Source organism: Lynx canadensis, chromosome E3 (assembly GCF_007474595.2).
Source record: "Lynx canadensis isolate LIC74 chromosome E3, mLynCan4.pri.v2, whole genome shotgun sequence".
In the NCBI taxonomy this organism is placed as follows: Eukaryota; Metazoa; Chordata; class Mammalia; order Carnivora; family Felidae; genus Lynx; species Lynx canadensis.
Genome location: NC_044318.1, coordinates 34,736,446 through 34,764,170, shown reverse-complemented (window position 1 = coordinate 34,764,170; position 27,725 = coordinate 34,736,446). Strand labels below are relative to the sequence as shown.

Sequence of the window (27,725 nt, the reverse complement as noted above, 5' to 3'; positions counted from 1 at the left end):
AGTCCCTCAGCCCCCGGGGAGACGCGTGAGCCTGCCGGTCTCCCCCCGGGAAGTGACAGCAAAAGGCAACAGCGGGCTGGAATTTATACAGGCGGAGCTGCAGACACCTAAAATGACGCAATCTCAGCGCGAGAAAGGGAGGGGATCCGCGAGGACCTCATCCTGGAGAGATTGCCTGGGAAGCGGAAGCCGTCGATAAAGAGGCGGCTGACGGCGACGGTGGTTCAGGTGAGTGCTTTTCCTGTGTTCTCTAGTACCTTGGTGACCGCTAAGGCCAGGAATCGGAGATCTGCACTGGCCCAGAGGTGGTGGGAGCGGTTGGCTTGGGACGGGTGCGGGCTTCTGGAGCGGGAGGTCAGAGTGAGTTCCCGAGAAGAGTCGGCGCCTGGTTCGTTCTGCCCAGGGAATGGGTTTAGGGGTTCTCTTGCTTCTAGGTTCCCACTCCTCCCACTGTTTTCTCTCCCGAAAATGTTTTCTGTCTAAATGCTGTTTGTTCTTGTAAGCTCGGCCCAGATGTCCTCTCAATGAGCCTTTTGTACAGTCGCGACTGTAATGTTTTCCCTCCCTAGCTCCGAATGCCTTTCCACGCTCTTCTTACGAGCGCTACCACCTCTTACACCACCCGACACCCCTTGATCTAGTTGCTTCCTACCAGTTTTCTATTGTGGGTTGTCCTCTGACCTCCAGATGAGCCAGGGCTCTCGAATTTCCCTGGGTCATAGCAAATTGGTGTCCCGTATCTTTGTTCTTCCAGCCGGGCGCGCTTGGGCAGGGTCCAGATTCTGACCATCTCTAGCTTCAAAGCAGGGAAGATACGTCCAAAGACCACTGATTTGGGAGTCAGGAGCCCCCCCCCCCCCCCCCCCGCCATCCGAGTCATACTTTCCCAGTTTTCATCTGTGTGACTCTGACTTTACCTGCAGAAGTTTCATTTCTCATCGGTAAGGTTGTTAGTGGAGGATTAAGGAAAGGAGGCTGGGGGTGGGGGGGAGTGGACATTGTAAACTGTCAGGCACCCCACAGAAGGGAGGGACCAATGAGTTTGGGGGATAGGAGTCTGCTATGCTGCACAGTAGGAGGTAATTAACCTGAATTTGCTTTGCCACCTAGAAATGCCTTGTGACTTGAGAAATGTGGTTGTTTAGATTTGGACTGGCTAATTGTGTGGACTTTATATAACTTGCCTTTATGTAATACTTTGTTGGGTTTGAAGACTCTTTGGGGGTGCCTGGATGGCTCAGCTGGTAGAGTATATGGCTCAGGTCATGATCCCAGGGTCATGGGATGGAGCCTGTGTTGGGCTCCGTGCTGAGCTCCTACTTAAGATTCTTTCTCCCTCTCTGCCCTGTTTGTGTGCTCTCTCTCTTAAAAAACAAACAAATGAACAAAAACTCCTTGGCAATCAAGCTAATTCACTGCTCTCGTTTTACAGATAAGACTGAAGACCAGAAAGGGAATGTGACCTCCCCCAAAGTTACAGTAATTGGTAGAGCTGGACAAGAAGTTGAGTTTGTAACTGAAGAGATCAGAGATCTTTCTGTTACACTCTTGGGAAGCAGACCCTGAGGTACTTTGACTTGACAGCATCTTTTTCCCTTTTAAACGCTCATTCCCTTGTCTCTCCCAACCATAGTCCTTCCCACACTATGTTGTAATTGCCTTGTCACTTTCTTTTTTTTTTTTTTTTAATTTTTTTTTTTTTAACGTTTTATTTATTTTTGAGACAGAGACAGAGCATGAACGGGGGAGGGGCAGAGAGAGGGGGAGACACAGAATGGAAGCAGGCTCCAGGCTCTGAGCCATCAGCCCAGAGCCTGATGCGGGGCTCGAACTCACGGACCGCGAGATCATGACCTGGCTGAAGTCGGACGCTTAACCGACTGCGCCACCCAGGCGCCCCTGCCTTGTCACTTTCTATCTCCTTGCTAGAATGTCACCTTCTCAACTATAGAAATTGTGTCTTACTCTTTGTTCTGTGTTCCCAATATCCAGTACAGGGCCAGGCTCATAGGTGATGTTAATGATAACACCAAAAAGTCTATTAAACACATTTAATGTAGGCATGTTGCATATAACTACAGTTAAATCTTCACAATGGTCCTATAGGTAGATTATATTATCCCCATTTTACAGATGAAGAAACAGAGTAAGGGAAGTGAATGTGCACCAAAATGGTGGCTAGTGAAGGCCTTTGGGGATCTCAGGTTCAGAAACCAATCCATTTAATTTTCTGCCCCCAGATCTTTGCAAATTATCTTGTGGGAAACATGCCTAAAGTCAAAAGAAGCCGGAAAGCTCCCCCAGATGGTTGGGAGTTGATCGAGCCGACACTGGATGAATTAGATCAAAAGATGAGAGAAGGTGAGTGGGGGAGTTCGCGACTGGGTGAGGTGTGTCTAAGGGTCACAGGCTTAGATGACCCCCCAGGGGCCAGGCATAAATGCAAGTATCGGTGGGAAGAGACAGGCAGCGCCACTATGGCCTCCTGACACTGACGTGTTTTGTTTGCTTATTAACTCAGGAATGTTCTATGTCCTGGAAAATAGGATGGCACCAATGAAAAGGTCCTCAAAGCCATTTTGGGGCCAACTAGATATGAAAGCTTTAGAGAATAAAGATCAAATAGCAGACCTATAATTAGTTACTATTTTTGGTTAGGTACATATTTAGAATTTTACAAAATATGTTTACTTGGAAAATCCTGTCCTTTTTCATTTTCACATTTTCTGAAACAGTTTTATTATTTTTCTTAATAAAAATATTGGGTCTTTGACACTGGTTTCATCATCACTTTGTTTCTGCATTATACACTAGTTTTTTACAATGTACGTTCCCAAAAAATGTCGATGATCCTGAACTTTGTGAATCATGTAGTATGGTTTTAGAAAATTCATCCGAAGCCATGAGCCTTATATCTTATATGATCACAGTGTAACTACTTACTGAATTGCTTTTTAAAGCGGTCCTTTCTTTAAATTTTTTTTTTTCAACGTTTATTTATTTTTGGGACAGAGAGAGACAGAGCATGAATGGGGGAGGAGCAGAGAGAGAGGGAGACACAGAATCGGAAACAGGCTCCAGGCTCTGAGCCATCAGCCCAGAGCCCGACGCGGGGCTCGAACTCCCGCGGTCCTTTCTTTAAAGCTTTTTGGTAACTAACCCTTGTTATGAGGTCATACCTCCAGCAATAATTATTAAATCATTGTTAAGTCACGTTGCCTTTTTTCCCCAAAACTGATTGTATCAGATAACTTCTGTTAAATACCTAGAACTTCCAGTAATCAAGGTCATTTTTGGCTTAGAGATTTCTTCCCCAAACCGATCTCTATTCAAAATAAAGGAACCTGGAGAGCGCTATAATAGAAAAGATTTTGTGAGTCCTTGAAAATTGTCTCCAAAAGAAATATTCTTTTCCATTTTTGTTTAATCATATAGGCCATCAGCATTTCTTTGCTTTCCCATTTTTTGATAAACTCACAGGTGTAAGACCTGTTTCATGTTGTCCTTCCTTCCATTATGAAGAAAACAGTGGATGGCAGGTGGCACCAGACTTGGCTTTAGTGTTGGGAACAATAGGAAACTCTGAGGATGTGGCAGACTGGACAGGGGCAGGAGCTGCTATTCACCCGAAGCCCATTTTACCTTGGGATCCAGGCTAAGTTTTGCCAAATTTTCTGGGGGGGGGGGGGGGGTTCCCGTCCCCAAGAGAAGCCAGAAATCCAGCTGTTTTATGTGAACTGGTTTTTTTTTCTCCAGGTTTATTTTGAGAGAGCGAGAATGAGCGGGGGAGGGGCAGAGAGAGAATCCCAAGCAGGCTCTGTGTGAGAGCACAGAGCCTGATGCAGGGCTCGATCTCCTAAATCGTGAGATCATGACCTGAGCCGAGACCAAGAGTCAGATGCTTGACCAGCTGAGCCACCCAGGTGCCCCCATGTGAACTCTTCTAATTTAAAATTCAAACTTAAAAAAACAAGATTCCTACTCTTGATTTTGGCTCAGGTCATGCTCCCAGGGTCATGGGATTGAGCCCCACGTTGGGTTCCATGCTATATGGAGCCTGCTTAAGATTCTCTCTCCCCCTTTGCCTCTCTCCCCTGCTCACACTTTAGCAACAACAGCAACAAAAAACCGCAGGTATTTGTGAAAGGAGCCAAACAAAGCCTGCCTTCAGGCTGGCTGGGGCTGCTGGTTTCTCGTTTGTAGCCTCTAGCACAACTTTTGCCTGTGGTATCTGTGGCCACACTCCTAGACATGGGGGACCCTTGTGTGCCTTTTGGCACAGAGGAGCCCAAAGCCAGTGGCATTACCAGGCCTGTCCTGATCTGAGGGCCACTTACAGGACAACTCACACTTACTGAAGCAGATGGAGTGTTCCCGTTTTCTCTTGTAGTTTGTCCCCAGTGTTTGCTAGCTTGACTCTTGACCCTGCCTGGCTCTTTATGTGTCTGTTAGGTCATACTCAAGTTTTTGTACAGCTGCTGTGGCCCTGGAGGTCCCCAAAGAGCCTGATTATAGCAACTGAGGGGCAGAGATGGGGGAAACTGTGTGGCAGGGGAGTTTGGTGGGTAACTCAGAAATAAAGGCACTATTTCTGTGGACTATAACCAGGACTTGTAAATAACTGCTTTTATAAGGACTTTAAACTAGTTGAAAATAAGCATAAACACTTGCATAATGAACCCTTAGCTAGATTTTTAAACAATAACATTTTAAAAGAATTGTTGCCAAGGTTTTGAAGTTAACGGGCAGTTGCTTTTGAAGTTTTTGGCATTAGCAAAGTGGCAAAAAGCTACATCTAGTTTGCGCCACGATGCCCCTACCCCCGGCCTTTCTTCCTGCCCTATCCTCCTAGGGGCAGGACTCTGCATCAGCCACCAGAAACGGCGTTCCACTTTGTGTGTGGACCTGTACAAAACAACATCCAAGAATGTGCACGTGGTTTTGGGAAAATGGGTCCAAACGGGACTTTAAAAATGGGAGTGCTGCTATGATTAAAAGACTGAAAAGTGACCAAAGCTCAGGGACGGAGGCTCTGCTTCCAGCTGCAGCCTAGGCAGCAGTGTGCCCTTCCCTCAGTGGCTTATCCGGATGCATGGCTTTCCACACTCTGCCCAGGTGACCACATCTTCTCCAGCCGTGACTCAAAACTAGACTCTATATACCAGCTGCCTATGGAGTGGCCCCATTTGGACATCTCAAACTTAACCATGTCCAGAACTGAACCATTCATCCACCCCAGAGCTGCTTCCGTTCTGAGGCCACAACCACGGACCCATCCTGGACTCTTCTCATTCTTTCTTCCTATCCAAGCATCTAAGACATCCAGATTCCTAAGAAGGGTGACAGGATGGAGGGAATGTTATGAGACAGACCAACAAAGTACAACGTCTGGATGTTGTTTGGACCTTAATTCAAACACATGCATTGTCAGCAGGTGTTTTTGAGGCAATGAGTGAAAACTGAACTGAGTATGGTTGCTAATAAGGAGGAATGGTTGGTTTTGTTGTGTGGGATATTAGCATTGTGGATCCTTTTTTAAAAGTCTTTAACATGTTAGAGATACATAGATATTTATGAATGTGACACTTGATGGTTTGAGATCACTTTAAAATACTTCAGTTTCCCACCCCCAGAAGTGGGGAGAACCAGATAAAATAAAAATAGCTGAATACTAGAAATGTTTGAAGCTGTGTGATAGGTCTTGGGGGTCCAATATGCTGTTTTGTGTACATTTTAAATTATCCATAGTGCAATGTTAGAAAATCCACAAGTCTAAATTTTGATTCCTTTTAAATTCCACCACATGGTCCAAGCTACTCTCACCTGGATTACTTCGGCAGCTTCCTACTTCTCTCCCTACAGTCGTTTCTACAGAGTAGCCAGGGTGAGGGCTTCAAATTGTTAAGTCAGATCACAGTGTGCTCAGGACCCTCCAGTGGTTCACTTCCCCATCAGAGCAAAACCAAAGTCCTGAGGCACCTGGGTGGTTCAGTCGGTTAAACATCCGACTTTAGCTCAGGTCATGATCTTGCAGTTCGTGGGTTCCAGACCCACATCGGGCTCTGTGCTGACAGCTCAGAGCCTGGAGCCTGCTTTGGATTCTGTGTCTCCTTCCCTCACCCTCTCTCTCTCTCTGCTCCTCCTCCACTTGCACTCTGTCTCAGGTAAACAAAGTCCTTGCGTGGCCTTCCAGGTCAAACACTGTCTCACTGCAGCCCCCTCCTTAGTTCCATCCCCTGTCTCTCTCCCTTATCCCCTGCCCACAACTGCTGTTCCTGGATCTCTAAGTAGTCCTGCCTCAGGGCCTTTGCATTGCTGTTTGCCTTATAAGCATGTTTGCCCCTCCCCTTTTTTATTTAAAACTATTTTTTGATGTTTGTGAGAGTGAGTGAGCATGAGTGGGGGAGGAGCAGAGAGGGAGACAGAGGATCCAAAGCAGGCTCCACACTATGAGCACAGAGCCTGACATGGGGCTTGAACCCATGAACCATGAGATCAAAACCTGAGCTGAAATCAAGAGTTGGCTGCTTAACCGACTGAGCCACCCAATGCCCACTCCCTTCCCCCTTTTAAATTGGGATCTAATTGATATAAAACATGCATGTTTTATATCATGCACATGATTTTAAATCATGCACATGCACATGATTTGATATGTGTATATGAAATGATTAACACAATGTGACATCCAGGCCTTACAAACGTACCATACAGTATTATAAATTATAGTTCCCATGCTATGCCTTACATCTCCAGGACCTGTCTTCTAACTGGAAGCTTGTACCTGTGATCCCCTTCACCAATTTTGCCCAGTCCCCAGCCCACCCCTTGTTTCTTAAGGTCTGTGATCAGATGTCCCTCTTGTGCCTTCTTTGATCACATGTATAAAGTGGCAGTCCCCCCTCTCCCCACTTGCCATCCCCTCTGTGTTCTCCCTGGCCTCTACCACTTACCACCAGGTGCTGATCTGCTTCCCTCCTCGGAACGGGGCTCCAGACCTGCTCTGTCTGCCCCACTGCCTTGTCTTCAGCACTCGATCAGGGCCTCAGCTGCAGCAGGCACACAGTGCGCACTGCTCAGGCCTCAACACCTGCCTTTTGCTTGGATCACAGAATCCTGTTCGTGGAGCTGAGTTCTACATCCTAAGTCATAGAATGTCCCCAAAGTTGGAGAAATGGAGGCACATTTTTCTTGACCACTCCTCCCCTTTCTCCATTCTCTAAAAAGTGAGTCAAGGTGATAAAGATCAACTTGGAGCTGCTAAGAGACAGAATTGCCACTTCAATCTTGTTTAAATCATGTGGCTCATTTTTTATCTTTTTTAAAATAACAGCTCTATTGAGACAGAAGTCATATTCTGTAAAACTTGCCCTTTTGAAGTGTTAAGGGTGTTCAGTATATTCAGAGTCAAGCAGCCATTACCCCTCCAAAAGAAACCCTGCACCCTTTAGTAGTGCCTCCCCCGCCCCCCAGTCTGAGGCAACCACTAACCTACTTTGTGTCTCTGCACATAGTCATCCAGTAGGTGGGCTTTGGGGATGAGGTTTTTTTCACTTGGCTTCATGTTTTCGGGGTTCGTCCGTGTTGTAGTAAGTCCATACTTGATTTCTTTTTACGGCTGAATGATATTCTGTCCTGTGGGTGGGTTATGTTTGGTGTATCCATTCATCAGTTGGTTGAGGCTGGGTTGTTTCTACTTTTGGCTATTGTGAATAATGCCGCCTAAACATTCATAGAGGAGTTTCGTGTGCATGTGTTTTTAGTTCTTTTGGGAATATACCTAGCAAGAGAACTGCTAGGGCACTTGGTAACTGTTTAGCTCCTGGAGGAAGTGCCAGACTTTCCCAGAGAGGCTAGGCTGCACCATGTTACATTTCTACCAGCAGCATATGATCCAATTTTTCCACATCAACACCTGTTATGGTCACTTTGATGACAGCAAACCTAGAGGGTATGAAGTAGGATTTATTCTTTATCCCTAGTTATTTAAAAAACAAAACAAAACATTGTGACCTGTGACTGAACGCTGCCTGCCACAACAAAACAAACACACCCCTTTTTCTCCCCAGCTGAAACAGAACCTCATGAGGGAAAGAGGAAAGTGGAATCTCTGTGGCCCATCTTCAGGATCCACCACCAGAAAACCCGCTATATTTTTGACCTCTTTTATAAGCGGAAAGCCATAAGCAGAGGTAATTAGCTAAATTCTCTTGGCCTGGACAACTTGAGTGGCTTTCACATTTATTTAATGGTTCTTATTCTTACAGCCTTAGCAAATGTCATTTGTCTTATTACTAAAAAAGGCGGGGAGGGGCCACTGTTGGCGAAATAGTCTTTTTAAGGAAGAGTGGTGATGGGTTGGGGCAGCTGTGTTATACCGTGGTCTGATGCCCTTTCCTCATTTTTTGGACAGAACTATACGAATATTGTATTAAAGAAGGCTACGCAGACAAAAACCTGATCGCAAAATGGAAAAAGCAGGGGTATGAGAATTTATGCTGCCTGCGGTGCATTCAGACACGGGACACCAATTTTGGGACGAATTGCATTTGCCGGGTCCCCAAAAGCAAGCTGGAAGTGGTAAGTGAGGTCTCCGCCCCTGTAACATCTGATGATCAAGTTGGAGGTTCCTTTTTCAGTTCAGAAGTGTGTCCTGGGTGACGCCAGGGGATTTTACACTGTTTTGTTGGGCTGGAATGTAGTCCTTATTGCTGGATGGCCTGCTGGCCATTCCCGAGAGAGGGAATCGCTCTCTCGGGGAACCCACACCCGGCAGTTTGGCAGCAATGGCGTGTTAGGTCTGGGGGGGGGGTCAGTCTCAACTCCACCCTTGGGCAAGTTACTGAAGTCCTTCCTCATGTATGACCTGGGGGTGGGAAGGCTGAGTCAGGGAAGCACAGGCCAGTAAGCAGACATTCCTGTCCTTCCCCTCTGGGGCTCACTCTTCAGGTACCCTATTTTCCAGGCCTCCTTTTCCTCAGAATTACACTGTATTTCTTCTGTCAGAACCTTGTTCTCTGGGGAGCTCCGGAATGATGCTGGGTGTGCAGTAGCTGAGCTCACAGCATCAGCCTCTCTGAACTGGAGCTAGAGAAGGAGGCAGTTACTGTGATGTTACCCTTAGTGGCCTTTGAGTGCAGCACCCTTGGCTGCTCGTTGTGGGCCGAGCCAGGTGGTCAGACTGGACTGCCCGCCTCCCAGTTGGCTGCCTGTCACACAGGTGCCTCATCACAGGGTCCCTCTATGCTGCACACTAGTTACAGTTTACAGAGCTTTGACTCCAGGCACGGGGCTTTAGCTCAGCAGGTAGCTCTGTCTCCCTGAATCACCTGGAAGGCCAAAGGGCAGGGGGCGTCGGAGAGGGCTGCCTCCCCAAGGGAAGAATCTGGGTATGAATTTTCTGGTAGGGGCAGGGAGAGGTGGTGAAGTGGCAGAAGCCTCCCCTCTGAGAGCCCCAGGATTCTGTGGTGGCATTGGGTCCGGGGTGCTGGCCCAGCCCTGCGGCCAGGATAGAGCCTGCTTTAGCTTTAGTTGGGTTTCACCTTCTGATCTTGTTTGCTTAGGTAAGGGTCTTGCTCCTCCAAAACAGGAAAAAGGAAAATCAATACAAACCACTGCTCTAGGGCCTTGTGTTGGGTAAGCCCCCAGCCAGACATTGGGGCCCACCTAGTCCAGGGGATAGGACTCTTCGGCTGCCATACAGATTCAGGTGTATATCCTCTTTCCCGGTGCCCCCACTAGAAAGTTCCCCAGCCCAGAGGCCCCTGGCACTGAGCCCCAAGTAGTACACAGACCCAACTTCCAGCGTATTGAAGGGTGTGTCATGCTCACTTCATAGAATAACAAGAATTGCTCACAGGTTTTTTTTTCCTTTTATGGTGGGGGGATAAGCATGTACATAGAATTTGCATATATTAAGTGCACAGAAGTGTAGCTTCAGGGTCCACAGTAGCTGTTTCCATCCATCATGGAGGGCTTTCTGAAGAGTGTCACGGTAGACCGTGAATGTCCCACCACCTTCTTGGTGGGAGGATTGCTGCGCGTGGGGGGAGGGGTGACACGTGGTGGAAGTGCGGTGTCTCAGCTGTCCTCTGTTGCAGGGCCGGATCATCGAGTGCACGCACTGCGGCTGTCGGGGCTGCTCTGGCTGAGGCCCTCGGGCCCTGACCTCTCTTCACCCTGAACCTTGGACTTCGCAGGTTTCTGCCTGTCGCGTCACGCCCTCTCCTGGGAGCAGCTCTTCTTGCAGAGCGGTGCTCCAGGCCCGAGTGGGATTATGGTCTCTACATGTTAAGGCTTTGGTGTTTATCAGCTGTGATTTGTAGAAATAAAACTTTTAAACCTTTTGGGCCCTGCATTTGTTCTTTCAGAGAGCCAGCCATCTGTAGAACCCAGTGGGTGAGCACCAGACCCGAGGGACCCGTCACCCTTGGGACTCAATCCTGACTCCACCTTGTAGGTGCTTTGTGACTCCGAGCCAGTTCACTTTCTCCATCGGTGATGGGGGCAAGGATGACCTGAGAGGGCGTGCCAAGGTCAGCCGGTCTGCTCTTGGACCTGCCATGGACTCGTCAGGCCCTGGGCCCAGTGTGTCCTCGTACCGATGCCTGCAGAATGCTGTAGCGCTTCCTCTGGGCCCGACCATTCCCTTGCGCTGGAGGCCACTGGAACACATTTGTGGGTCAGCTATGGAAAGCATCCCGGGGCTCCCATGGAGCCCTGTAGACACCACGCACTCTGTTCCAGCTCTGCCAGAAGTCCCCGGGGCCTCCCTTCACCTGCCTCCAAGGCCTCTGTCCACGTCAGCCTCAGTGATGGCGTCTTGGTTCCCCTTGGGCTTGGTCCGGAACTTCTGCCACGGGTGGGGGGTTTCCTCTGCTGGCATCACTTTCAGCCACTGCTTGTAATAAGCTCGGAAGCCATCAATCTTCTCCAAGTAGGTGTTTTTCTCTTTGTACTACAAATGGAAACGCATGGGGTTCAGAGGAGCCATTAGTCATTGCAGGCTACCTGTAGCTAATCCCAAGCCATGGCAGCTGGCTCAGGCCTCAGGGAAGCTGTTCTTGCTCCTAGTTGGTTAAAGGGAGAGGGCAGAAGAGTTGTTCGGTCCCTGAGCAGCTTATGTAGAGAGACAAAGCTGCTGTGGGGTAGACCAGACTTCCTCTGCTAACACTCCTTCGAAATACGAGCTGCCGTGCCACACCAGGGACGTCACCCCAGCCCCCCAAGCTAGAATCCCCTAACTCTGCCTCCACAGCCTGAGTGCCTCTCTCCATTCTCAGCACTGCTGTAGTGGTCTCTGGAGAGGCAGGCAGGAAAGGAGCAAACAGCATGAACCTGGCAGATCCCAAAGGAAAGCTGGCAGAGGAATATGTACAAAAAAACCCGAAAAATGTCCAAGTTGAAGACTGTTACCACATGATGACAAACAGTCTGATTTAAAAGATTCAACCATTCTAAATTTGTATGTATCTCATACAGCCTAAAAGTACATAAAACAAAAACCCGACCATCTCAAATGGAAATACATCACTGTCGTAAGGGAATACAAATGTGATTTGAATCCAATAAGCTTTGGGCCTGTGGTAGTCCGGTGACTTGACTGAACCTGAGAAGACCCCCCGAGGGCCCTACACCACGGAGTAAAGAGATCTACGAACTAGAAGATATTGCAACATGGAGCCAACAAAAGATTAGCATCCAAAACACATAACTCGGAAGAACCAATGAGAAGACTTAACCAACTGTCCAAATACTCCCTGCTGTGCCCTCTGCCAGGCACGCTCTCTACTGCCATCTCATGAATTCTTACTGGGCCTTCAAAATGGCATTCCAGCATTGCACCGGCACGGCTGTCCCTGACCCCATGCCTTGCTGTGTCCCTGCCAACTCCCTACCCCCTGGGATTGTGCTCCTTCCTCCAGGCCACAGCTGCTCTGGAGCCACTCAACACAGAGTCTGGCTCCGTAGACCTAAAATCTGAGCCCCCTACCCCCACACTGCCCCCGAGCCTGCTCTCTTCAGAACAACAGGGAAAGAAGTGGCCAGTACAAAGCAGATTCTTTCACTGCTGCTGCTGTCCCATTCACTTGACAAACAGACTGTATTAGGCACTGGGCAATGGGCAGGCCCCGGGGAGCCAGCAGAGCCAGGCAGTCTCCAGCTCCAGGGGCTTATGGTTTTGCAAAGGTGAAAGTCACGTGCACGTGTAATGACAGGTTGTGAAGCATGGCAAAAAGGAACAGTGCTGTACGTGATGGGAAGGGGCAGCAGTAGTGGGGCAGCTCTGAGAAAGAGTCATTCAAACTGAGGCCCACAGGATGAAGAGCCAGTTGTGGGGAAAACGGGGAGCCTATCAAGGCAGAGGGAATACAAAAACCCCAAGGCAGGAAAGAGGCCAGTAGGACTGACTGTGAATACAGGGAAGAGTAGCCTGAGATGAAATGAGCCACAGGGACGGAGACTCACGGGCTGTGTTTTGAAGAATTTGGAATTTCTCCTAAGGGAAGCCACTGACAGTTTAAAGCAACGGAATTCCACCGCTGAAAGGCCGGCCCTAGGGGTGAGGGGAAAGGCAGGGGTGGTTAAAGAGAAGACAGGTGAGTTGGAACTTGGTGCACACACCCGATCAAAGCTGGGTGGGTACTGGGCTGCAAACTCCAGTTGGCGGATGACCACCTCATTCACCGGGACTCTGTTCTGCCTCATGTCCTTCAGGATGTCAATGAGATAGGTGTAGTCCAGCCTCTTGAGGGCGGCGTTGATGAGGGTGCTGTAGATGTGGGTGTTGGGAGTCATCTGGCATTTCTGGAACATCACAGACATACAATCAGCAAGGAGATGGCCACTGTTGGGACAAAGCAGCCTACCGTGCGTGTCAGGCTAGGGGGCTTACCTTGCCGTTCAGGCTTGCTCTGCAGACCAGCAACCAGGGCAAGAAGGGCAGAACCCTGTGGCAACGATGGGCTGTCCTTCCTGCTCCAGGAGGAAAGCGTGTGCCCCCACATGGCAGGCCCAGCCCACCCAGCTGAGGATCCTACCCTCTCAGCCCTGAAGAACTTGCTCAGAAATCAGTGGACTCGGGCAGTAAACCATGTGCAGACCACCTCTTCGGCTCTTGGCTGTAGGTTTACCGCAACCCCTGCCCCCAAAGTTCTGACAGATCCCTGCTCCGGTCATACCTTCCGTCCCTCCAGAACTGGGCCTAGTCTCTCCCCACGACCTCCCTCAATCTCTCCCACCACAGCCACCTTGAAGACTGTCACACCCTCTGCTTTCAATGCCGGCTCCTGCAGCAACTGACCAGGGTCCACTTTCTCTCACATTGGGCCAATGACCATTATACACTTGAAGCTAGAGCATCCCTACTCCCCACCCCCATGCACACTGTTTATGCTGTCTGGGTGCAGAGGCCTGGGGGTTCAGGAGGGCCCAGGCCCTCTCTTCCCAAGTACCCCCCCCCCGAATTCTCAGCACCTGGCCTGGCCAGGACGCACTCACCTTCATGTCTGCGAGTAGTCGCAGGCCGTCCCCCGGCCTGTGGCACCCAATGGCCAGGTTGCAGAACGTCTGCAGGTTGGGAAGGATCCCCCTCTTTGCCAGGAGTGGCAGCAGAGCCTGTGAGGACAGACATGGCACTTCTGTAAGCTGTAACCCACCGGGCCCAGCCAGAGCCTTCCCTGGTTGAAGCCCTGGTTGGGTGCTGTAGGCCTCGGGGGCACAGCAATGCTCGGGGGCCTCGCAGCCCCCTCTGCAGCCACGCTAGATGCTGCTCTCAGCCCAGCTCCCCAGAGTTCAGCTGCTCTGCAAGGACTACCCTGCCTTCTCCCCGAACGTGAATGGGAACATGAATCCCTTCACATTCCTGTCTCTGTTCCACTGTCGGTCATCCACCCTGGCCTTCGGCCTTCAGTGTCTAAGGCGGGAGACAGCGCCAACAACAGCGTGGGAAGTAACGGCCGAGGCTGCCCGGGCCAGGGGCTGCGGAAGAAGATGGCCTCGCAGCCTGCCTGGCTCAGGGAGGGGTTCTGTCATGTTTACCTTGTCTAGAAGGTGTGCTCTGCACTGAGGGCCTGAAGGCAGAGGCTGTGTCTCTTCACAAGACACAAGAGCCCACAAGAGCCCAGGTCAGTGCTCTGACAAAAGAGATGTGACAAAGACACATGGACAAAATCCCACAAGGACTCCCGTGTCCCCATCTATGAAATGGGGAAGCCTGTACCAGCACAGCCTTGTGGTGCAGCCAGTGAAGAGAGGAAAGGATGAGAAGCTTGTAGAACAGCATTTAACACAGAGGGCTAAATCAGTGTGTGTGTGTCCGGGGTTGTGGCTGAAGGGTGGGCACACTTGGGAGCCACCAGGCTCTTAGGCCACGTGTCCCATGTGCCCCTCAGTGTGAGGATGTTTGATGTCTGCCTCCACCCACCTGGGAGCTCCTCAACGGGGATGGGGAGAGTGGCTGGCTGGTTCACCGTTCGACTGTCAGCTTTGCCCAAGTCCAGGCTCAGGCCCAGGCCCAGAACAGAGGCCCCAGACAGTCTGGCCACCTACTGCAGGAACGGATGACACACCCTGCAGGGGAGCCAGGTCCTGCAGTCAGAAGGTCAGAGGAGGGAAGGGAAAGGAGGGACCGCAGCCTTGAACCTGGTGCCTGCCTCTGAGCCCCTCACCTTCGCCCCCTCCAGATCTCCAAGCTTGCTCTTCTTCCTCATCAGCGTGTTGAAGAACGTCACATCAGCCTCCACCTGGTGCATGTCCAGGACGGTCAGCAGTGAGGACTCCGCGGGACTCCCGGGCTCCACCACCTCAGCAAGCAGTGTGAGGGTTTTGATGTTGGGTCGGAGCCCGTGCTCTGCCATCTTGCCCAGGAAGCCCTCCGGGCCCCCCATCAAGGCTAGCCGGTCAGCCGGGGTGGTCACAGTCCCAAAGGAGACCACAGCTGGGGAGACTGCTCCCAAGGTCAGGAGGTTGGTCTCCGGCCCCCGGGGAGAAGGCTCTGGGGCCAAAGAAGTGAGGGCCACCATGTGGTCAGGCTCTGTCTTGGTTTCCACCTCGGGCTGGGCCTTGCTGGGGCCTCTGGCTTCCTGAGGCTCCAGACGGCCCTCAAGCACCTGAGAAGGTTCCAGAAACAGCTGCCTCTCCAGGGCCTCCACGTCCAGCCTGACTGACATGCCGTCGCCCTCCCGGGCCTGGGCTCTCCTCCTTGCCCGAAACCCACCTGCCAGGGGCTGGAGCAAGACTGTCTCCTCCCTGGGCCTCAAGAGCAGTGCCGAGGCCACCTCCGGGTCCCCCAGGCCGCAGTCTCGAGCTGCTCCCAGGAGCAGGTTGTAGCCATGCTGGCTTGGCTGCAGCCCCAGACTCAGCATCTGCCTCCACACCTACCGGGGAGAGACAAGCTTGGCCCTGTGCTCCTTCTCAGAAAAGCCCTCGGCAGAGCCGGCACAGGGAGTCAACAACCATTCGGTAAATGCAAAGGGCACAGGAAGGAGCTGGACAGTATCTAATCCAACGCCAGGTTCTAGACAACTGAGAATCCTGAGAATCTGAGGACTCTCTGGAGGACCCCTGTCCTCCCTCTAGTTTACCCCAAAACTGTTCTCGCAATTTCATCTCTCTGTCCTCTCCCAAGGCCCCTGTACTGGGAACAGACTTTGCCCTGGGTCTCTGCCTGCCTTCTCTGTACTCCTCTGGGGAGGGACGATCAGAGAGGCTAGGTTCCGGAAGAGTCTAGAATGACTTAAGAACTGGATTTAGTTGTACTTCCTGGGTGCTCACTGTGTGCCCTGCCCCGTGCAGCCTTCTCACACTTCCTGGAGAGCAGGCACAGTGGAAGGGGACTCAACCAGGAAGAGTGCCTCAGAAGCTGGCAGCCCTGTTTCCTCTTGAGATCATTTTTATCCCACAGCACAGTGCCTTGCACACTCAAGTGTGTTTTCCACAGAGGACTGCCCTGATCATGTCTGGGTCAGTCTGACACCAAAACCACGCCATTTCTAAGATGCCATGAGATGCCACACAGGGCTCACTGGTCTCACTGCCTTTGTGGGCTCAAAAGAAGGCCACCTTCAGTGGGATGAGAGCTCACATCCGACTTCCTATCCTTGTCAGGGTAAGTGTGCAGACAAGGTAAGGGCTGGTCAGGCCCAGGTGGGTGCAGCTTGCAAGACATCTGCTGCCCATCAGACAGGGATTTAAGAAGGGCAAGGATCTCAGCAGGTACCCCCATGGGAAACGCTGACAGAACTGAGGTTTAGTGGGGGCCTGGGCTCTAAGAGTCAGATGGATGTGGGTTCAAATCCCAGCTCTGCTTCATAGCTCTGGGACCTTCAGCAAGTTTCTTAACCTCTGTGAGCCTCAGCTTCTTTGTCTGTAAAACGGGGCTATTGGTGCCTAGCTTGAGCAGTTTAATAGGTGCAAAACACAAACCAGCTATTAGCGTTACAAACTACCTCTAACTAGAACAGATCTAGAACAAGGAAAGGAAGGAACAAGATCTTGGCTGATTTTCACTATAAAGCTACTGCTTCCAGGGAGTCTGCAGAGGGAAGGCGAGCTTTTGGTCAGGGCTGTCCCAGGGGACACATGGGCTCACGCTCCATGTGGATCAGCCACCTGGGGATCTTGTTGAAATGCTGATCTAGGCGCAGTAGGCCCAGGTGGGGCTGAGACCCTACCTCTCTGGCAAACTCCCAGGTGAAGCTAAGCTGCCAGTCTGTGGGCCCCGCCTTAAGTGGGAGGGCTCTAGGTGAGCTCTGGGTCCTCCCCACCTGTGAGAAGCTACGAAAGCAGCTGTGGTACCATTCCTAATACCACCACCCCACTTCATTAGGAGGGGGGGTTCTCTCGGGGGTCCTGAGGTGGAATCAGAGCAGTGTGTCTCAACTTCGATGTCCACGAGAATCTCTCAGGATTAAATGCAGACCCCTGGGTCCCACCTGCAGAGATGCTGAGTGGGGGCCTGAGGGAGGTGGGCTGAACAAGCACTCTGGGTAAGTGTGCTATGGGCATTCAGAGACCGTGAGCATAGCCGATCTGAGCTTGCTGCACAGAAGGCCACTCGGTAGAGTGGGAGAGGACTGGCTATGCCCTCACTTGGGGGTCAGCCATGCCGCGTCTGAGGGCCTCCTCTCCCTGCCATCTGTAAAACGGTGGGAAGCCATGTGCTTTGCAGAGGCCAAAATACCACAAATATAAAAACACCCAGCACAGGGCCGTCACAGCCGCTCAGATGCACGCATCATCATCTGCACCTGACACAGGTGCACAGCGGGAGAGGTAGGAAGGCAGAGCTGGGAGGGACAGACCTGCAGGGCATATCGAAAACCCGTCTTCTTGTCCTGGATGCAGCCCATGAGCAGCAAGCTGAAGGTCCTCTCGGTGACTGCATGCCCTTTCTGGACAATTTCCTGGGGGAGGGAACAGAGGTCACACTGAGAACCTGTGGCAGAGCCCAGTCCTGGGCCCGACGGGGCTGACTCAGGGCAGACACTCCTAGCGCACCCCAGGCTGTGCATCCTGAAGAGGTGGGACCTGAATCTGGCTCTAGAGTGGCTCAGAACAAGCCATCCAGCTGCTGCCTGCACTCCGTCCTCCTCTCCTTCCAGGCTGCTCTTCCTGGCCGAAGCAATCACTTTCGTGCAGCCCCTTGGCAAAGACCATCCCCGCAGCCACTTCTAGCCCCTGTGCTTGAGGCACTGGAACTGCACAGAACTGGCTTTAGGTCCCAGCTTCGCCATAGGCCAGCTGTGAGCGTGGGAAAGGCATTAAGCTCCCTGGCCTCAGCTTCCTCATCTGTAGAGTGGGGTCACAGGTAGGACGTGCCTTAGAGGACTTTTGGAACAACCCTACCAAAAGGTGTGGGGCCTGCACATGGTACGCGCTCATGGCGCTGGCCTCTCCCGGGCTTGTCGGGGTTGGCCAGACTTCTTGAAATTTCTTCCACCACTCAGCACCTCAGAGTCTCCTTAAGCCTGTCTTCCTCTGTCCCTCTTGTGAGCATGGGTGTTCCCACCCTTCCGGTCTGCTGCCGCTCTCCCGTCTCCCCCTCAGTCACCAACTCTTCCATCTCAGTGAGCTTCTAGTTTATGCTCCCTCTTCCTGGACAATCACTGCTCTTTCTGAACTGGGCCCTCTCCCCCATCAGCCAGAGTGACCTGCATAAAATATCAATGCCATCTCTGGACAGGTCAGAGGCCTATCAGCCACACCACCCTCTTCTGGAAGCTTCAGCCACCAGCCTCTCACACAGCACCCTTTAGAGGGACTTGTCACTCAGGGAGGTCTCCAGACTTGAGACCCCATGATCCTGCCTCTCCCACAGGCCAGGCCGGCTCAAGGCAGCCAACCCAGGGACTGGTCAAAGGCTGTCCCGCACCACATGGTACTTAGACACTCCATCGGGTCCTGGCTCCTGCAGTGCGCAGGTGGGACCTCACTGGAGTAGTGAGGAAAAGCGTCGGTCAGCCATGGGAAGAGTGAGACAGAACTTAAAAGTAGAGAGCAGGCCGGCCCTGAGGGAAGACAACGCTGCCAAGGGTGTGTCCAGTTCTCCTGAGGTTTGGTCGTAGGCACCTAGAGCCTTCCCTGCTTCCCATGAGCCTTTGTCTGGGTGTTAACTCATGTTGATCTCCCTTCACAACCTGAGAGTGCAGAACCACCACCCTGCTCTCGGTCCTCCCTGCTTAAACCTCCTTCATTGTCTCCTTCTCCGGAACTGGAGATAAAAACCCTAAAGCTGGGGAATAAAAGAGGCTGCAGGCCAAAGCCCTGAGGCATTCAGGCCCCTGCTCAGCACTCCCATGAGCCCACTCACCTGCTCCCCTCAAACCTGGCACACTGACCTGCCAGACTCCACCCTCCCAGAAACCAGGATTTTTCTTCCCACTGCTCTCTCTAGGCAGGAGGCCTGCCCTGCTGGGCGTTGACTTGCCCTCAGCGCTATGAAGCCCTGCCCTCCTCTGTAGCACCACGAGTCCTGCACAGGGAGACACAGCACACAGCGGCGGCACACACAACCTGCCTGCACAGGGGAGGGGCCTCTTTATGTGTCCCACGAGGCCTCTGAGTCGTGAAGCCACGCCTGACCCCTGCACGAGGGACGCAGCCACAACCTCACACCTGCCACGTGAGACTGGCCCCAAGCGGGGGATGAGGAAGGAAGAGGCACCCTCACCTTGAACACATCGAGGCACATCCTGAGGTCTGCGCACATGGCGGCCATCTTCAGCAGTGCATGGTATGTTTTCAAGTTGAGCTGGAAGTTTCTGGCCTGGAGCTGCTGCCGGAGCTTCAGGGCACTCTGCAGAGCAGAGTCCTTCCAGGGCGACTCAGCGCAGACGTTGAACAGGGCCGTATATGTGGCATCTGAGGGCTCCAGGTCCCGCTTTTTCATCTGCATTGATGGGAAGAAACTTGGAAGTGGCTCTGGGGTCAGCTGGACACACAGGTGACAAGCTGCCCTGAGAGGAAGCTAGAGAGGACTCTGTTCCTCCATTAAACAGGCCCCCAGCAGGGCCTGTGCTAAGGTGGAGCTGAGCAATATGCCAAATATGGCCTACTTCTCCAAAACCCTGACTCAGCCAGAGGGACTCTGAAAGCTAACCCTGCACTCCAGATGCACCAAAGTCACCCTCCCCATGGCCATCAGCCCACTCTGGGCCTGAGATGCTTTTAGCAGGATCCTCCAGATGCTCCCACCCACTGGCCGACGAGGTCACCTTGACTGTGAAGATCCATGGGGTGGATGTGGTCTGGGGAAAGGTAGGAAGGAACAATCAAACCCCTGCTCCCACATTTCCTAACTGAGTGGTCACAGGCAAGCTAGCTCCTCACTGGAAAAATGGGGGTGATACCATCATCTTGAAAGGCTGTTGCGAGGGCCAGGTAGGAGAGTGGCCCCCACACTAGCAGCACATCTCAGGATCCCCCACCCTGCAGAGTCACACACCCAGGAGTGAGGCTGACGCTGTGTTTATGAAGCCCTCCAGGTGACTGAGCAAGCTCGAGTTTGAGAAGCTCCTGGTAAAGCCAAGTGCTATTTCCCAGACAAAGGCCACCTGACTGAGGGCAGGTGACAAGATGCTTGCAGAGGAGTGTAAAGAAACTTCTTTTTAGAGTCAGGCCGTTTGGGGCTCAAATCCCAGCTCCAGTGTTCTCAAGCAGGATAACTCTGGACATAGCACTTTATCTCCCAGGGCCTCCATTTCCTCCTCTGAAAAATGAGGATGGTGATCCTGACTTTGAGGACGGATGATGCGTGCTCTGTGTGGACTCACATATACAACAGACGTGTATGAGGACTTCCTACAAGCCAGGCACTGGCCACCAGTGGTTACCAGGACAGACACAGCTTGTATTCATTGAGCTCATGCTCTAGACAGGAAGAATCATACCAGACAAATAAGTAACCAACAACAGTAGTAGCAGCTGTGAAGGACACCCACAGAAAAATGGAAAAGGAAAACCAGTACAGGTGGGGAGACCTGGCAAACACTACTTTCACCAAGCGACCAAGAAGGTAATGTCATTTGTGATAGGTCCCGTGACACGAAGTGAAGAGGGCACTTCACCTCTGTGATATTCTTTCCCCAAGCCCATAACCCCAACCTCATCACAAGAAAGTACAAATTGATCAAAAAACTAAAAATTGAACTATCCTACGACCCAGCATTGCACTACTAGGTATTTATCCAAGGGATACAGGTGTGCTATTTTGAAGGGACACATGTACCCCCATGTTTATAGCAGCACTATCAACAATAGCCAAAGGATGGAAAGAGCCCAAATGTCCATTGATGGATGAATGAATAAAGATGTGGCATATATATCCAATGGAGTATTATTCGGCAATGAAAGAGAATGAAATCTTGCCATTTGCAACTACATGGATGGAACTGGAGGGTATTATGCTAAGTGAAATTAGTCAGAGAAAGACAAATACCATATGACTTCACTCATGTGAGGACGTTAAGAGACAAAACAGATGAACATAAGGGAAGGGAAACAAAAATAATATAAAAACAGGGAGGGGGACAAAACATAAGAGACTCATAAATATGGAGAACTGAGAGTTACTGGAGGGGTTGTGGGAGGGGGGATGGGCTAAATGGGTAAGGGGCATTAAGGAATCTACTCCTGAAATCACTGTTGCACTATATGCTAATTTGGATGCAAATTTTAAAAAATAAAAAATAAAATTTAAATTTAAAAAAAAAGTACAAATTGAGAGACATTCTATAAAATCCTTGACCAGCACTCCCTAAATCTGTCAATATCACAGGGGGAAAAAAAAAGGAAACTCAAAAAAAATAATAATAATCACAAAATGGAGAAGCCAGTATGAGAACCCAGACTGGATACAGGAATAGAAAGAGGATATCAGTGGAAAAAGTGGTGAGATCCAAGTAAAGTCTGGAGTTCGGTTAACAGTAATGTGCCAGTGGTGGTTTCTTAGTTTTGACAAATGTACCTTCACTATGTAAGATGTTAATACGGGGATTAGCTAGGTGAGAGGTATTTGGGAACACATATCTCTGTAGCTTTTTTATAAATCTAAACTTATTCCAAAATAAAAAGTGTATTGGGGAAAAAAAGCAGCAAATTGATAGAGAATAAAAAGAATGAACTGAGCTTCTCCAAGGTGACACGTGCCAATTCCCTTAAGGATCCCCCAAGTGTAAGCAAGTGTCTGCTTCTGGACTGTTTACCAAGAACCACAATAAATACCCTCTGGCCCCACCTGCCCCTCACTTACCACCTGAATGCTCTTTGCTGGCTAGCTGATCATGTCTTTCTACACCATGGTATTTAATTAGGTTTTTTAGAGGACATGTTACTTTACCATTTGTAACCACAACTCTTCCCCCTTGCTTCCAGCCAGGGATGATCAGGCCTACAGTAAGAGCATCCCAAATGACCAGCCGAGGGCTCCCAACAAGTCCTGCTGGGAGAAAGGATGCTCCCAGCTTCTGGCTCCAAGAGAGGATGGGGTCTCTTATACTGGAGTCTACTATCCTCTTTGGCAAAGCTCTCTCCTGAGTCACAAAAGAAACAGCTTCCTGGCTCTGCGAGTGATAAATACAACACAAGAAGTGGATGAATATAAAGTAAAATCATCTTCCAAGAGAAGTAAAAGCCCTTTTTTTCTGAAAGAAGGGTGTGCATGTGCATAGAGCATGGGGGGTAAGGAGGAGAAACAAACTGGGGGTGGGTAGCAGTGGAAAAGGAAGAGGTCGGGTGGGGCCTGCCCTGGTCGGAGGACTTACAAATTCATGTAATCTTCCAAGACCACCTCCAATTTACAGATGATGAAACAGAGGCTGGGAAGGTTAAACAGTCTGACCAGGGTAATGCACCAGCAGGTGACATCTCATGATATGCACCCAGCTCCTTTTGACTCTAAAGCCCATGCTCTCTGGAGCGTTCCCCTCTGGCCCCGTGCCCCAGCCCCCACTCACATCATTGTAGAGCCTGAAGGCTTTCTTCAGGTATCCGGCTCGCCCGCAGCCCCCGATCAGCACCGTGTAGTTGCATTCGAGGGGCTGGAGTCGCTCCTCTTTCAGCATCTGTCTCTCAAACAGCTCCAGGGCCTCGGCCAGCTGGTGGGGGGGGGGGGGGGACATGGGAGGGGGCTCAGGTCAGCCTCAGAGACCCTCAGCAAAAGGGAAGGAGACTGAGACTGAGGGACCCTCCCAGGCGTGCCCGGGAGCCACACATCCGCCTTGGGCCTCTGCCACCAGCTTCTTGGTTCCTGTGCTCTGCAACAAGGGAGCTTCGTGGTGGCCAGGAAGAAAAGCCCCCTAAACTCCCACCACCTACGAAAGCTCTCAGCCCCCTTGCCATGCCTGCCTTCCCTCCAGCCAGAGGTTAAAGTCCTCAAAGGCAGGGCCATGTCTTTGCCTGTCTGTGGGCCTAGAGTGGAGCCAGGGCCTCATCCTCAGTAAGTCCTCAGAAAATATTAATTCTGCAGATCCTGGAATCTGCCCTCCCCCTCCTTCCTTGGTGACCCCATCTGTAGTGCCAGCCCCCCGGGTCTAAGCTGGATGGGAGACTGGGTTCTGGCCAGTTTGGTAGGTACACTCAGGGCCACTGTGCTGCACAATCACAGGGGGCCATTCACAGCAGCAGCCTCCTGAGATGGCACAAGAGAGCAGCCCTGAATGACTAGCTTCCTCTGGCTGCAAATCCCCTTGGCCCATAGTCGTCTCTACCCCGTCCCTACTCCTATACCACCCCCTTTAAATCCTCAATTCACTCCTTTACAACTTAATTATTTTCTTTGTCCATCGGTTCAGCCAGTAATTACTGAATCCTACTATGTACCAGGCAAAGTCTATTCGCTGGGATACAGCTACGAACAAGAGGGAGATCCCTCATGGAACACATCTTCTAGTGTGGAAAGAGACACCAAATGAGATAACTAAGAAAAATATACACTGTGTCAAATGGTGATAGGTTTTAAAACAAAAATAAAGCAAGCAGTGCCAAAAGAAGGGTATGGGGGATTCAGTTTTAGATGTGACAGCCAAGCGGGGCCTCAACCAGAAGATGACAGAACAGCGATCTGAAGGAGGCGAGGGAAGGAACCATGCAGCTATCTGAGAAAACAGCCAGTGCAAAAGGCTTGAGGCAGGAGTCTCCCTGGGAGTTGGAGAAGCAGAGAGGAGGCCAGAATGGCTGTGGCACAGTGAGGGAGGGGGAGATGAGTGGAAAGCCAAGGGTGGAAGGCAGATCTTGCAGCCTTCATAAGCTATTGTGAGGCTTTGACTTCTCTGTTTCTCAACTTTTCGTTACGGAGAAGTTCAAACAGGGGTGCCTGGGTGGTTCAGTTTGTTAAGCGTCTGACTTTTGATTTCGGCTCAGGTCGTGATCTTGCAGTAAGTGAGATCGAACCCCACGTCAGGCTCTGTACTGACAGCACGGAGCCTGCTTGGGATTCTCCCTCTCCCTTTCTCTCTCTGCCCTTCTTTGCTCACACACACTCTCTCTCTCAAGATAAATAAACGTTAAAAAAAAAAGAAAAGAAAGAAAAGTTCAAACGCACACAAAAGAAAATAGAACTACAATGATGATGAACGTTCAGCCAATCTTGTTTCACCATACCCTGTTCCCGCCCCTTCCAAACTGAATTTTTTAAAGCAAATTCCAGACATTGCATCATTTCACTCCCCAAATCTTCAACACACACCTCTAAGAAATTTTTAAACATAAATGCAATGTCTTTATCTATACTTAATAAAATGAACATCAATGTCATTGAACACATTGAGAGTCCTGGAAAGAAAAATAACAATCTTCTTTCTGCTTTAATAGGATGGCTCTGTGCTGCAAGCAGATGTGGGAGAAAGAGGTGGTGTGAGCAGCAGGGAGCCCAGTGACAAGGGTTTTGATAGCCGAGGGGCTGAGGTTAAGGTAGGGGTAGCCCTGAGGGAAGTGTTAGGACTGGAAACATCTTGAACATGGAGCTGGTGAGAGAAAGAGAAGAGTTGGGGATGGCCTGAAGGCATCTGGCCTGAGAGGCATCACCATTTAGTGAGATGAAGACAGTGCAGGGAAAACAAGGCTGTGAACAAAACCTTCAGATGAATGTGGGTAAGTGTAAGGGAGATGGTGAGGTAGCTGGATATGCAGATTAGGAAGGATGGGCTGAGGATACCAACATGAGAACTGTAACAAGGAGGGGGACCCTGACAGCAAGGGGGTTGGTGGGTCACCTGGTGCAGCACCCAGGGTGAGTGAGGACAGAGAAGAGCCCTGAGCATCCAAATATTTAGAGATAGGGAAGGTAAGGTGGCCCTTCGAGAATACTGAACTACCAAGAAGTAGACCCAGGAGCAGCAGAATCCAAAGGTTCCCTCACCTTTCCTTCTTTGATCAGGTGTTTGCACCGGAAGAAGTACCAGTAAGGGGTGTTTTTCCGGCCCCGCCGTGGCTTTGGCTCCAGGTCCCTCTCCTCATCTTCATCAACACTCTGTTCCCTGAGCCGTAGGTTATACAACTGGGCTGTTGATTTTTGGAACATTCTCCTTGAGGAATATTTGTTGGAGAGGGTCCCAAAGCTCTCTTCCTCTTCCTCCTGAGTGGCCATGGGGCCAGGCTGGCTCAGGTCAGAGCTGACGCTGCTCCTGTTCTTCTGGTTCCCCTGGCCAAGGGGCAGTTGAGAGGGGGAGCTGCTGCAGGCTTGTGTCAGCCCCGCAGCCCTCAGCCATTTAGGCCACTCCCTGCCTCCTGCCCATTTGGCTCTGAGAGGGTCAAGGTGCTGAAGGGCATACAGTCCCACTGGGCGAGGGCCGGAGAAGAGCCGGGCGAATCTCACAAGGTCCATCTCTGGCTTTTCCCCTCTAGGGCCTGGCAAGGTCAGAAAAAGAATGAAGTCTAACTGGTCTTGTAGTCACAAAAGGCAGAAAGAGGACACAGAAGTGAGTACAAGCACAAGCTCTGAGATTAGAAAGCCCAGGTTCAGATTTCAGTTTTGCCAAACCATCATCCACGAGTCTCCCAGCACTGGCTGCTCTGGTCTCAGTCTCCTCCCCTGTAAACTGGGGTCAACTACAGCACTGTAGCAATGATCAAATGAGGCTTCGAATACATGGCCTGCAGCATGGTGCTGGCATAGTAAACACCCGACAGACATAAGCTATTGATATTATCAACCCATGATTTAAAAGATTGGGGACTGAAGTTAGAGCTGAGTTTGAGTCCTGCGGGACTAGGCCCATTACTTGACCTTCCTGTGCCTAGATATCATCAGCTGTAAGATGCAGATAATCCGAGGTGCCTAGGTGGCTCAGTCAGTTAAGCGTCCAACTTTAGCTCAGGTCATGATCTCGCAGTTCGTGAGTTCAAATCCGGCATCTGCTCTGTGCTGACAGCTTGGAGCCTGGAGGCTGCTTAGGATTCTCTGTCTCCCTCTCTCTGCCCTCCCCCACTCACGCTCTCTCTCTCATAAATAAATAAACATTAAAAAAATTAAAAAAATGTAAAAAGTGAGGATAATCCCACCGACCTCACCACGAGGGTAAAGATTAAATGAGGTATTTTTAGCACATTTCATTTAATAGAAATTTTAGAAATCGTAGCTATTATAATGTATTATTAGGAAATATTTGTCAGCATTCTGGGCCTCTGCACAGGGAAGTTAATTCAAACGTGTCTTTCCTGCAAAATATGTGGGTAAATGGACTAGAGGTGTGTTGTCCAATATAGTGGCCACTGGCCACATGTGGCTACTGAACACTTAAAACATGCCTAGTCTGAATGAAGATGTGCTTTAAGTACAAATTACACACCAGATTTCAAAGACTGTGTCCAAAAAAAAAAAAAGAAGGTAAAATATATACACGATAATCTTTCGACATGACATTTTGAAATAATTTTGGACATACTGGGCTAAAGAAAATTAACATGAGTTTCCCAATTTTTAAACTTTATAATAACACGAGTACTTGAAAATTTTAAATCACGTATGTGCTCGCACTGTATTTCTATTGGACAGCTAGACATCCTGGTCTGCATACTTGAAACTCTTTAATAAAGAAAAAACACCAGAATAGCCAGCCTGAAAATATTTTAGGATCTAGTTACATTAGAAGGTCACAGTTGGTAAGACTGCAGAAGTGACTGCAGATTGAACAGATTAGTAACTGAGGCTCAGGAAGGGGAGCAACTGGCTGGGGGGTCCTGCCGCAATACAGTGGAATATCAAGGTAAGACCCGCCAGCTGTGGAACTGGGCTGACTTCCAACCCAGGTCCGAGTAAGATATTGGACAGCCTCTTTTGACCACCACCCTAGTGACATTAGCACAAAGGGCCTTTTCCACGTTGGATGATGCCTGCAACTCTAACAGAAATATAACGTGAGCACATATATAATTAAAAATTTTCAGGTAGCCATATTAAAGTGCTTATATGCATTAAATGAAACACATAGCACTGCAAGAAAAAAAACCAATGATATCAAAATAGGTATCAAAACGTTTTGAAAACAAACACATGCTACATTAGTTTATACGCTGCTTTTGCAACACACCGAATACCAAGATTCTGTCATCCTGTCAAAGCAGTGATGGGCGTAAATGATAGCTTGTAAGTAGTTGCAGATACTCTATGTCCAACCATCATTTACCCTCCTCCCCACTGGAAATCACGACTTAGTTTAGGGCACTGCTAACGTTACTCCGTCACGGAAGGAAATGCTCATTTCACACAGAGAAAATTAAAGGTGTAATTTTCTTCCTCCCCAAGTTCATTAACCTGCCCAAGCTAATAACCCCTGATTTAGTGACGCGCTGCCGCTGGCCACTCTGGGGGATCCGCCCCTCGGCAGACGCTCCCAGGGGCCCTTTGGCCAGCCCGACCACTCCACACCGGCCTTTAGAGCCTCGGTCGTCTCACTCCATCCCGGCGTCCCCCACTCCGATCCCGGCGGTGACACTCGCGGCCCCTGTCCTGTCCCGGCCCAAGTACTGGGCTCCAGGAAAGGTCAAATGGGCTCCCACTCGAAAAGTCTGGCCCAGAGAACGCAGCCCGGACTTCCAGCCCCGCGTCACCCCCAGTGCGGCCCCGCGTCACCCCGCCGCGTCGCCCCCACTCGCGTGCCCGCCTCACAGCGCCGCGCACCAGGCCCTGATTCCCGGCCACCTTCCCGTAGGCACGCGTCTCCGCCGACTTCGCGCAGGCTCAGTCCGCTACGCGAACTCCCCAGCCGGTGCGCGCGGATGCAGGTTAT

At 50.6% G+C, this 27,725-nt stretch overlaps 2 protein-coding genes across 4 annotated transcripts; one reads left to right on the top strand and one right to left on the bottom strand.

The window, feature by feature from the left end:
- The first annotated feature begins 123 nt into the window (after positions 1-123).
- On the top strand, positions 124-10,346 carry BUD31 (BUD31 homolog). Of its 2 annotated transcripts, XM_030300450.1 has the most exons (6): positions 124-228; positions 1,433-1,567; positions 2,241-2,361; positions 8,070-8,192; positions 8,414-8,580; positions 10,101-10,346. In XM_030300450.1, the coding sequence occupies exons 3-6, from the start codon at positions 2,268-2,270 to the stop codon at positions 10,149-10,151; spliced, it is 435 nt and encodes a 144-aa protein (XP_030156310.1). In that variant the 5' UTR covers positions 124-228; positions 1,433-1,567; positions 2,241-2,267; the 3' UTR covers positions 10,152-10,346. The 2 variants fall into 2 exon arrangements, with proteins under 2 accessions (XP_030156310.1, XP_030156311.1); XM_030300451.1 differs by lacking the exon at positions 1,433-1,567 and having other exon boundaries at positions 156-228.
- Positions 9,516-27,721, bottom strand: PTCD1 (pentatricopeptide repeat domain 1). Of its 2 annotated transcripts, none has more exons than XM_030300371.1 (10): positions 27,617-27,721; positions 24,857-25,344; positions 22,455-22,595; positions 19,172-19,390; positions 17,304-17,405; positions 14,670-15,377; positions 13,501-13,617; positions 12,625-12,807; positions 10,783-10,957; positions 9,516-10,664 (listed from the first exon to the last, which is right to left on the bottom strand). In XM_030300371.1, the coding sequence occupies exons 2-10, from the start codon at positions 25,319-25,321 to the stop codon at positions 10,537-10,539; spliced, it is 2,238 nt and encodes a 745-aa protein (XP_030156231.1). In that variant the 5' UTR covers positions 25,322-25,344; positions 27,617-27,721; the 3' UTR covers positions 9,516-10,536. The 2 variants fall into 2 exon arrangements, with proteins under 2 accessions (XP_030156231.1, XP_030156232.1); XM_030300372.1 differs by having other exon boundaries at positions 27,605-27,709.
- Between the last annotated feature and the right edge of the window lie 4 nt (positions 27,722-27,725).